At 42.7% G+C, this 12,384-nt stretch overlaps 1 protein-coding gene across 9 annotated transcripts in view; it reads right to left on the bottom strand.

Annotated features, from left to right (window-relative positions):
* LOC137184583 (ERC protein 2-like) overlaps positions 1-12,384 on the bottom strand; it is a 156,238-nt gene that overhangs the window by 69,923 nt on the left and 73,931 nt on the right. For 8 of the 9 annotated variants that reach the window (XR_010928686.1, XM_067592385.1, XM_067592389.1 and 5 more), the window contains 3 exons: positions 11,943-12,036; positions 6,904-7,056; positions 2,952-3,112 (listed from right to left, as the gene is read on the bottom strand). Coding sequence is in view for 8 of the 9 variants with exons in the window: in XM_067592385.1 (XP_067448486.1) it covers positions 2,952-3,112; positions 6,904-7,056; positions 11,943-12,036 (408 nt within the window). In the remaining variant the exon portion in view is untranslated. The remainder of the gene's footprint in view (positions 1-2,951; positions 3,113-6,903; positions 7,057-11,942; positions 12,037-12,384) is intronic. The other variant, XM_067592388.1, reaches the window with a different exon arrangement.

Here is a 12,384-nt window from a genome sequence, read left to right on the forward strand (position 1 = left end):
CTTCTAAAAATTTCCACTTTGTCAACTCGGCATCTCTTTATGCGTCACCCTCAAAGCTGCCGCTACCTTTTCTTTGCTCTATCATCATTTTCCATCACTAAAATGTAAACAGAGATAATATCAGCTACATTCCCACTGTCTACAGGAGGATCAGGTTCAGTAAGCCACTGTGATGTTGTGGCATGTAGTATTATCCCATTCAGACTATGGAAACATCTCAATGACTAGCTATTCAAAATGTCCAAGCACATAATTTCTCTATTGTGCACCTACACCCCGTGACCCTAGACTCATTTAATGACTAGCTCCTCTGGAGGCCATCTGTGTCTGTGTCTGTGTGTGTGTGTGAATACTGTATAGTATGGTGGAAACTCAATCTGGTGTGGGGTGATAGAGCAGACCCACACCGCTCCTTATACATCAAGCATTCAGCTCTATATCTGAAAAAGGCAAATATGAAAATTTCTCTCTCTCTCTCTCTCTCTCTCAGTCACACACACACACACATACACACACACACACAAGCACACGCAGGCACATACACAATACAAGCTAGGAAACCCAGCATGCAATGAGAGGATATTGAAAATGATTTTTTCCCCTCTTGTCTCTTTCATTAACAGTGTTGAAAAGCCAAGAGTCTGCTCTCTCTCTCTCTCCCCCTGGCTCTCACACACACACACACACACACACAACATTAAGAAACACACACACACACACACACACAGAGCTACCCAGTTCACTGGGGAACGTGCTTCACATGGTTTGCTTCAGCTGGTCTTCTTGACAAATGCCACATTAGAGTGGAGAGAAGGAGAAACTTGGCATGCAATCAAACTTCTCTCATGATTTCTAAGATTTGAAATACTTCAGTTTGTGTAGCCCTCACCCTCCTCCGCTCTATCCTCCCCTCCCTCTCGTTCTCCCTTTCTTTCTATTTTTTCTTTCTTGCTTTTACTCTAACACCCTTCCTCTCCCTCTCTCTCTCTCTCTCTCTCACTCTCTCTCTTGTTACCTCTCTTTCTCTGCCCTATCTTTCCTGTTTAGTTTTCTCTGTGCTAACTTGGACCAGAGCTGTGCTGTGGGAATATGGCCCCTTTAAGCACAAAGCCAAAGTTTGTGTAAGTATGTGCATGTCTGCAGACGTGAGTGATTATATGTGAGTTCCACTGAGGTTGTGTGTACATTCTGCATGCGTATCTTTGTGGCTTGTTCAGATGTAAGTCAGTCTCACGAAGCTTCGCCCCTCGCAATTCAACAGTCCTTTAATCCTCATCATCAGTGACCCCAAACCCCTGCCTCTGACCTCTTCATACACACAGAGACACACAGAATCGAATGCACAAGAGACCACACACACACTCGTGCCCCCTGTGCCCCTTCCATTAGCTCTTACCAGTGTAGACATGTAACCAGTCAAAGTTTTGAACACAAAGGCAAAGAATCCCAAACTTCTTTGTTGCTGAATATGTCAACCAACCATCACACTAACCGTCTTCCTCAGACATCTCTCTAATGGTAATATAATAATGATTTAAGTCGAGTGCCAGTAAAGTGCAGAAGTGTCTTTCACATGCCAGGTCTGTGAGCATGTTTGTAATTTCACGTATATACCTAGAAGCACGGATTGTGTCTGTATCATATGTAATACATTTCCTCTGCTAAACATCCCTGGTGATGTTTGGATGGTGGAAACTGAAACAGACACGAAGATGGTTTGTATCACCCGTGTGTGTGTGTGTGTGCGTGTGTGTGTGTGTGTGTGGTGTATGATATGGGCAAGGGCACTCTTTTTCTCTGATACTGTAGGCAGACACAGATGCATACACACATTCTTTTAAAGTTAGTGTGATCAGAGGGGCTCGCGAGGCATAATGGATTTTAAAAGATGTGTTTTCAATACATGTGTGCCAGCCTTCCCTTTTGTACTGTACTGAGTGGCTGACTTTAAAGGCATTTCTCTGCGGCACATGACAACCAGATATGTGGCTCCATGCTCCTTCAATCAGAGCGCTCAAAGCAAACACACATGTAGCCGCTCCACTGACAGATCACTGAACTCACTCACACATTTCATACATACCCACTGACACACACTCACACATGGAAATGCATCCAGTCCTGCACACTTTTTTTTTTCTTTTAGTTTCCTCCTTCTTTAACTCTTCTGTCACACACAGACATACACACACACACACACACACAAAAAGAAAACAGCCACACACATATCTTTCTAAACCTGCTGTCCAAGGCTGCACCACCTGTCCTCAATAAATGTAACTTTTCACAAGGCAGCTATAGACAACGGCTGATCCTACTTCAAAACACACCTCGACACTGATGTCTATATAAGACACATGCACAGATGCACATGTGAACAGGTGAGCCAATAAACTCGCCCAACACAGTACAGTAGTAGACACACAGATTTCTTCTGCAGCAACAAAACTGCTGTGTAGGGCAATGACAATGTTCCTGATAAAGCGCTGAGGGAAATATGTTGACAATGTTAAAAAAAAGATCCTTGATCTTATTGGCTGGGTGTGCAGTCACTACCACAACCACTTGTAGTTTATTTTTTCTGACTGTATGTCTTACTTTAATTACCAGCACCTCTTGCTCTGCATTACATTACACACTATGTGCAAAGCCTCTTCCTCTTTATGCAAACGCAGCTTAATTAATTCACATTATTGAGTTTGATACATTGAAGTCTTTCTTTTACTGATTAGAGAAATGTAGAGCCATGAATGAGCAGAATATACTGTAGCATACGGTTACACAGCATGTGATTATTATTCTGTGTGGCCTACACTGATTGCACTGTTGTTTACGGACACATGAAAAGAGTAACATCTGTTGAATGAGGAAAAATAGGTAAGTAGGGTAGATTAAAGTAGATAGATAGGATATAAATACTGTGAAGACAGATGGCTGAATATGAGACTAACTTCATCTCCAGAATCTCCTCCAGCTGTTTGCGTCTCTCATGGCGCAGGCTGTTGAGGTGTCCATCTCTCTCGTGCAGGGATTGCTGAGTGGAGGACAGACGCAACTTCGTGGCGTCCAGCTCCTGACGTGTCTTCTCCAAAGCCCCCATCAGCTCCTCCAACTAGTCAAGTGCAGACAAACACACACACACACACACACACACACACACACACACACACACACACACAAACACACGTTTAAACAGTATGAAAACTTACCAGGGTACCCAAACAAAGCTCTCAAATGTAAGAAGTGTTCATTAAATCATGTAACATGTTACTTAAAAGTCAATATACAAGATCTATTTTACACTTCCACATGTACAGTTACACACATGTACACAGTGACATCATAAAATAATCAAATACACACTTATGTACACTTTTATCTGTCTGCATGCCTGTATGTGTGCATGATGCTTTCTGAGGAGCTGGATGGTGGTGAAATGACTTCCTAAACATGAAAATGAATGACCAGTTGACAATAAAGAGCAGGTGAAATTACTGAGGTTCAAAGGCTAGTTGAATGATATGTCCGCTAACGCTTGCGGTGGAAACAAGGGCTCCTTCTCCTCCTCCACCTTTCTCCACTTATTTTATCTCACTCTCAAGTGTGGTTCTACTTTAGAGCAGGTGAGAATAATGCTCTCCTATATAATGCATGCATCTCCTCCCTCTGCACACACATGCCCTCCAGCCACGCAGTCCTGCATGTCCAACCTGAGTGTCTGACAGACAGGATGTGACCTGAGGGCGTCATTATCCTAAGACAGGAAGTGTGTAATTGTCTAACAAGTACTTCACAATAGGATGCAGTACTAGGCAGGCATGTTCAGATGATGGAAATGGAAGACCACAACAATATTAATTTCTCTTTATTCAATTCTGATGATTTGCAGATTTGTGATATAAGATAGTCAAATAATAGATTCTTGAGTGTTGGATCTCAAATGAACAAAGGGAAAGAAAGGGAAGGAGAAGCAAAAAAAAAGGAGTATTAGGGGAAAGCACTCCATGGGGTAGGACATGAAAAAAGGAATGGGCCTCTTTTATGAAGGGGCCAAATCGTTCACACATTTTCAGGACACTCTCCATCTCCGCCGGTTTTCTAGGTGTGTTTCACAGATGTCAGATAATGTGCACACTGACTGTTCATGAATATCACATATGGAGTGAGAGAAGAAAGGGTGAAAGCAAAGTGAGTAGGGAATACAGAAATTTGCAATGGTGGGAAAGTGACAACTTTCAGTCATAACTTCCAGGAAACATATCAAAGCATTGTTTTAAATAAAATACACCCCATACCCCTGCCAACAACAACTGACCTCCTAAGTATCCAGCAGCTAATATACCCAACATAAACAAGACATCCAACTGTCCAAAATCACACTACGTTTAATGTTTGATGTCTTGTTTCAGGCTTAAAAGAACCCAAAGCCACTCTTTTCATCTTGAAAGCCAAGGGTCACACACACACAACTCCATTTACACCCACCACATGTCTATCAACCCTCATGCTCCAACTCCCCCATCTCAGTCGCCCATTAGTCCACCACCCAGGCTCGCCCTCACTTCACAATCACATCATTAATAAGGAATACAATGCATTTTAGTGAAATTAGGGACCTAATCAGCTTAGTGGTGAGCCTGTGCGTGCTAATTTAGCTCAACTTCAAGGCAAAGCCCCCCAGCCAGGCTAAGGCTCACTAAGACTGGCCCAAAGCCCTTTTAGTTGCTAAGCTGATTGGGGGCTCAGAGGTAAGGGCCAAATCCCTCTTGTCCATTTGCGTCGGTGTTGCTGGTTCAAAGGCCTAGTTCAAACGCCACAGAGGGGGAGAGAGGGAGAGAGACAGCAACAGAAATGGAGAGAAAGGGAGAGAGAGCGTGGAGATAATTGGGGGAGACAACTTAAGAAGGCAGATGGGAAAGAACAAGGCTCGGGACGATGAATGGACAGCAGGAGAAAGACAAGAGACAGAGAGTGGCAGAGACCGAGGGGATGTGAAGAAAAGTGACCCAGGGCATTACCCATGCTCCATTTCAGCAGGTCAGGCTGATGGAAGACTTTCAGCGCATTACACATCATGAGACTGATTACTCTGGGACAGAGGGGAGAAGAAAGAGGAAAATCAAGTAAAAAACGAGGGGGGGAAAAATGTGAGAATGTGAGTCTGGCAAGGCGCTCTGAAACGGTGCCAGGGTCAGGTGATGTTTCAGAAGGACCTGTCCCTCTCTCTATTCCCCCAGCAACCAGCCCGGAACACCCTCTTGTTCTCCGTAATCTTGAGGCAAGAGCGGCAGCTGACTGACAACTGTGTAACTGCATGTTAATGGCATGTTGACTCGCTGCCTCCGTATGTGCTGACGTCATTTTGGCTCACAAAGTTCAGTGCGTTGACAGCACCTAGCAGTTAACATCATAGGGACCGAGCGACTTGAGTTCCAGGCGAAATGGGTATCTTCTCTAGTGTCGACAGCATGACTGCAGCTCTATTATGGCTCAATATGTGTCAAGTGCAGTCGCCAGCATGACTGCACACTGGCTCAGTATGTTCTCTGTGTGTAAGGTTTGGATTGTCTTGAAATGAAAGCAAGTTGACTATGGCTTTTGGGGTCAATGAGTGTTAACATGTCACAAGTTAGAAAAGGATTTCCCTGATTCTTTGACTACACATGGGTAAACTTAGGTCAAAGCTGAATCATTCACTTCTGTGCGTGCGAAAAGTCCCGCAGACACAAATATGCTTTTCTTTCGGACACTGGATCGAAATATTGTTTGATAAACACAGTATCCATGCTGACTGTAAGTCAAGCGTGTAAAGTACAGAAATTGCGTAAAAAGGAGGAAAACATTAGAAAAAAAACCAAGCCACAGTTAGCATTGGCTCTCACTGAATTATCTAAACTGAGTTTGACCTTCTCTCACTTTGCCGCTCTGCCCACCAATCTCCTCTATTCATCTTTTAGATTCTCCTCTATCAGCTTCTGTCTTTGAATGTGTGTGTGTGTGTGTGTGTGTGTGTGTGTGAAGAGGGAATATACAGTATGTACGTGTATTTGAAGCAGTACAGCCACCATCCTGCCTCAAAACTTTAGCTCTTGTCCTAACCGCCGATTGCTCTCATATTACTCGTGGCACTCATAAGTAATGCAAGGTCATTCTCATTCAAATGCACACTCACACCGAGAGGAAACACACTCCCTCGCCCTGTTTCTCTTTCCCACCACAGACACACCTACGCTCACACACACACACATGCACACACATACACTTTTTTTGGATACGCTTCAAGATGTAGACCGACCAGCTGGCAGTTAGAAAGACAGATAGATAGCAGGACATAAAGAGTTAAAAGGCAGCCTGTCCTCCATCAAGACTGCACACCTAAAATCTACATCTGCATTAATGAATTCTGATTACACAAAAACTCAACATATGCACACATTTTGAAGCATGCAACAGCAAACTTAATGAGAGACAGAAAATGAATGAAAGACGCTGGAATGTTTTGTTTCAGTTTTAAATTTCAGTCAGGAAAGGGGAAAAAAAATAAACAAAAACATGTTTAGAGAATAAAAACTGGCTGAAGAAGAAAAGACAATAACAGAAAGGAAGCAAAAGACAATGATCCAATTTGTAATAATGATATTTGTTGGTTAAGAGCTACAAATGAGGCGATTAAGGATCATTTAATGACCACAGTCTGCCTGCAGTTACACACTTAGCCACATGAGGGTGCAGTTAAGTTCATTACATTTTCTCAGTGGTCCTTCTTAGTCCTAGGTGACCAGTTTAAAAGGTAGACTAGGATGCCTATAGTATGTAGGGATGCATGAGATTATCTCTGTGTGTGTGTAGGTGTGAAAATAAAGTAAGCTGGTCTTCCATCAGTGTGTGTAACATCAGGTCAACCTGTCTCTGGGCCTGAACACGGGCAGCTTCCTCCTGTGCCCAGAGCGCCTCCCTATGTGCGGAGGTGTTCATGCTCTCCCTCAGTGCCTTCTCCAAATCCCTGATCCGCTCCGCCGTCTCCCGCATGGCATCCTGGGAAGCTGAAAGAGGAAGCTGTGGGTCGAGTTTAAAGGAACGGGGGTTGGAAGAAAAGTAATAAAAGCCAAGGGAGAGAGTGTTTTTCTTTGAGTAGAGTTTGTTTTAAAAGCTCACAATCAAAATATTCTCACACTGGGATCATACCAGCAAAAGATAATTTCAAAAAAGGTGTAATTATTGGTCCCTATGCTAAGAGGAATCCAGTCCATGTAGAAAGGAAAGACTTAAGGAAGTATAAAAGCTGTGGTGAGAGAAGAAACAAGACTTCTCTTAGAAAGAGACACAGCCAAGACAGAGGAGAGTGATAAGTGATGGAGAGAGAGAGACTGTGTAAGTGCTATGACCTTTGCCGACATCCATATGGAGTGTGTGCACTGTGAGTGTGTATGTGTGTGTGTGTGGAGTAGAGTGTGCATGTTCACATGCACAGTTTGTGTGTGGCCTCTCTGACACCTATGGTGAGTGGGAAAAGGATCCCTCTCCACACTGGGTGATGGAACTGTGAAAGAAAACACTGGACAGAAATAATAAACCCCCAGATTCTCTCTCTCTCTCTCTCTTTTTTTTTTTTTTTACTCTCTCTCCCACTCCTCAAAAGTTGATTTGCCTTCAAGTTCACACGTTCACACTTAGAGTAGCAGAGCAGAAGCCTCGGAGTCACACGGGCAAGGAGACACTTTCAAGCAAGAGTTCAGTTACACTCCCTCCTTGTTGCAAAACACTCTGCTGCAATCTACGGACGCACCAATCTGATTTTGCCAAAAACACAAGATCAGGTGTTATAAGAAATAAAATAAAAGTCGCATTCTGATATAAACTATTGACCAATAAACCCTGAAACATCATGTAAACACATAGCCACACTTTGTGCGACCTTCTGTAAAGAGAAGTGGCAACACCTGAATGAGAGCGAAGGCAGCTACCTACCATCAAAATAAAACGGCAGAATGCAAAGTGAGTGTTTTGAGGGTCAGAATCATTAGACATTGGACGCCTCAACACCACATAAGACACTTGTGGAAGAGGCATCAAGATAATGAACATGATGTGGTACAAGTGACGAGAAGGCTTGTCTGGAGCAACAGACGTTGTTGGAAGCAGTGAAGATGCGTTGAAAACCCTCTCCAGACAGAAACAAAGGAAATTGTGGACTTCCTTGTGATGGATGACCATTCCTTGGCTGAAATCTTTAGATGTGAGCCTTGCGACACGCTCTTAAACAATTAATCTCAGACATGTTCTGTAAAAGCAAGTTAGTGAATCCTGAATGGAAACATTGGAAAGAATAGTAGCTTTGCAGGTATATAGCTGATATGTGGAGCTCGATGTGAACATGCGTGTCTAATATCATTAGTAAGTCTGAGAGCACGCCGGATAGACCAATTTTTGCAATGCGTAAAGCGGCGGTCCATGCTAAACAGTGCCATGGCTCACACATGGGGAATCCATTGTTACGGGGGGAAAAGGAGATGCTAAACGCACGGAAAACTGAAGAGAGTTAAGTCAAAGTTACGAGACAGTGCCAGGAAAATGCAAGATCTATATGAATGGCTTATTAAACTGGTAAATATTAAAACAGGGGAAAATTAGTTTTGAGTTGGTACAAGTAGCATATACTTAGTGTTGTGGTAACAGTATCCAAAAAAAAAAAAGAAAGAAATGTATATCAAGCCAGCTCTGATGATTTACAGTTCCTTCAAACTCAATAGTAAATATTAAATAACTGGGATACAGCAGCAATGGGATTATCCCTTAGCGTGATGAAAATAGTGCCAAGTCAGCCAAATCACAAGCGGATACTTGTGGCTCGTCACGTCAGCACGACACAGCTGGAGGTGAGCGACAAACACCCGCACACACACGTACAGAGGCAGGCTGTGTGCGTCAGCAGTCCAAAGCTGTAATTGGATGTGACAGACGGGCAGTAATTCGATGCACCAGAATCAACAAGTTCTGGTCTGACCCCGCCCAACAGACAGGAACACACATATGCACGCACATACACACTTATACACACACACCCCACTGAGATGGGGCTGCCACTGCTGGACCCCCGAGTGAAACCTAACCAGAAAGCTGTTTCTGTCTGTCTGTGTGTGTGTGTGAATGTACATGTCTGCGCGTTATGTGAGTTTTATTAGTAACAAGAGAATATTGCTGGTTTTCAAGAATACAAGCAATGGAAAGAAAGGGCAAGTGTAAGAGAGATAGAGAGATACAGGGAGTGGGAAGAAATGGAAAGATAATTGCCTCTGCAGCACCAATCATCACCTAATGCCCTTGGGGAGGATCATTATGGAGTCTGGCCCTTTCTGGTTTGATGGAGGGATTATAATCACTAAAATAAACGAGCAGGCAGTGAGAGAATGCACATTTTCAGCAGCTGTGTACCTATGATCCTCTACTTCACACACACACACACATACACACACACACACGCAAACCACTTACCCACATAGCCTGATCCAGGCAGACACAGACATCTGTCTCTGTCTCTGTCAAAAAAGTTTTGTGCACAGCATCAACCTCTATGTGTCTTTTTTTCATGCTTTTAAAAATGTCAAGTATGTGTGCAAGGAGTGATTTTTTTTTTTTTTTATAAACTGCTGTATAGACTGTGGGAAAAATCTTGAAAGGTATCTTTCATAACCATCCACAGATTTTGAAAAAAAAAAGGAGTCTCTTAAATCCTTGTGACTCAACAAAGGGGGGGTGTTCAGCGTCGCCGAAGCCTCTCTGTTACAGATAAAAGAGAAATAATAGGCCTGTGCGAAGGCTTGAAGTGAACATTTCCGATGTGTGTTTTCTCTGTGTTTGTGAAGTGCAGCGTGGCGCGATAGAGACGATGGAGCGGAGAGATGCTATCTCTCCATCCCACATAAACTCTCCTGGATGGATGAGGAGAAGGAGCGATGAGGGAAGGCCCTGTTTGTTTGTGTTTACCCTCGGAGCGTGCTGTGTTCCTGATGGACCCGCAGATAAATGGAGAGAGAGAGCAGGGCAAAAAAGAGCAGGATAGAGGCCACAACGCAACCTGACTGCTGAGCAAACACAATATGCAGACTGCATACTTCATTTATAACATGTCATCGTTATAGATAGTTAGCTGGAATGGCGGTCTTGTGTAGTCTTACATTTTGTTCTATGGTATTGCTGCTTTTTAATAAATTGCTGCGGTATATAATCAAACTCTTGATATTTAGTATATCATATCGTATTCTGAACAGCTGCATTTGCTCTATTTACACAAGCTTCTCGGGGACTCGCTCATTTGTTATTGTCAAATGTTTTGTCTGGATTGTTGTGTTGTTCTTTTGCACCTTGGCCCCAGAGCAGACTAACATTTTGTTCATCTGTAGATTTGTATATGGATTAGAGCCCGAAACACGCTGCATGCTTATCACAGATGCAGTATATTGTATCAGCGTGTATCATACAGTATGTTGACTTGTTAATAAAAAAGAAGAAATTGCAATGCAGAGAAATGGAGTTTGATGCACCAACTTTGAACTCCACCGTCCTGGGTTCACATCCGGCTGAGGACCTTTGTAGCACGTCTTTCCCCATCTCTCTCTCTCTCTCTCTCCTCTCTCCTCTCGTTTCCTGTCACCTCTGTACTGCTGACTCCCCAATAATGTCATTACAAAGTTTGTCCACTAGAAAGCACTGACAGATGTCTTTTTTCAACAGTAAAATGTCCTGCTCAGTGCACTTCTTGGTCACTTTATAGTGAGTTTATTTAAAAAAAACAAAAGTAAAAATTGGCCAATAAAGTATATGGTTATCAGATTTCTTTTAAACTTTCAAATACTGATATCAGTAATGCCACAAAAATCCAGTATCGCTCTGACATGGATGAATGACAATAAACTTGATCTTGAGCATGAACAGCTGCATCTGTTCTAACACTAGTTTTGTAATACATGTAATACATACCTCAGAAAAAAATTCTACCACCTCTGAAACCTCATTTCATCTCAAACATCCCTTTGACTCTTTTTATGGACGTCATCCCACTCCCTAACATCAATTACACTACTCTTTTGCACTTGTCCCTGTGCCTCCTTCTTTCACTCTGGCACTCACTTCACGTCTCTTTCCAGGTTGTAGCAATATTAATGTTTGCTACTCAGACAGTGTTTAGAAGAGGAAATAGGATGTTGGATGCTGCCTGCCAGCGCACACAAAAATAACAAAATAGCTCTACCAAAAACAGACTGTGAGAGGGGCTCTGGCTTTTTTGGCAGAGAGGTACAGAGAGGTGTACTCTACTTCATCGGTCTTGTGGGAATAACCTGGCATAGCTGCACTCTGCATATTAACACCTCTGCATAGCTCTGCAGGCTAGTATACAAGCATGCGCGCGCACACACACTATCGAGAAAACAGCTGACATTCATGTTGACACCTAAGGAAGTATGCAGCTATACAAATTACGTCACTTAATTTATCCAAAAAAAAAAGGAACATCAAGGTCTTCTTTCCTGCTTGACTTGACTCAGTCCTTTATTATTCCCATCTGAGCCATTGTGCTGCTGTTCCTGGCAGGCGTATGGAGCTGATTTCTGCTGGACTAAATGCCTGTCTCTTCCACTTAGGACCGACTCTGAGATGCACTAAAGGAGGGAGGGCAGGAGGCATGACTGTCTCTCTCTCTGCTCTTAGGAGCCAAATTATACAGAGAGTGGGTGAGAAGACAAAATGTAGAGAGAGAGAGATAGAGGAAAGGGGAAAAAAGTAATATTTTCTGAGGGGTGGTGTGCAAAAGAGGTAAGGACGAAAAAATAGAAATAAGGGCATGAAAAATGAATTTGAGCCAATCTGAACTCTCTAGGATGAAGAGGTGATGAAGAGATAAATTAGAGGCCGCGGGACACACACACATATATATATATTCAAACCTGCGATAAAGAGTGTGGGTGTCCATCTGTCAGGTTATCTTTCCTCATCTCACCCGGCACCATCTGCTTCTGGATGTTAGGAGACTTGATTTGCCTTCAGTTACAGAAAGATGAAGAAAAACATGACAAGAGGTAATGAGAGGCTAAATAAAGATGTGCATCTATCAATAAAATCACAGATTACAGCAAGACATTTGTATTTCACACAATATGACAATGGTGTATATCATCTATGTAGAAATGTATGCACACGCTGCACACAATATACAATGGCCCCATTTTACTTTAAATACATTTTTTTTGATTTCATTTAACTTTAAGTTTAACGTTTAACTTCTGTTTCCAAGAGTTTACTATTAAATGTACTATTGACACCCAAAATATGAAACCTACTGTACATATGAAACATTCTTTTGCCCATAATTTTTGTTTTATTGTATTG

Source organism: Thunnus thynnus, chromosome 6 (genome assembly GCF_963924715.1).
Source record: "Thunnus thynnus chromosome 6, fThuThy2.1, whole genome shotgun sequence".
Classification (NCBI taxonomy): Eukaryota; Metazoa; Chordata; class Actinopteri; order Scombriformes; family Scombridae; genus Thunnus; species Thunnus thynnus.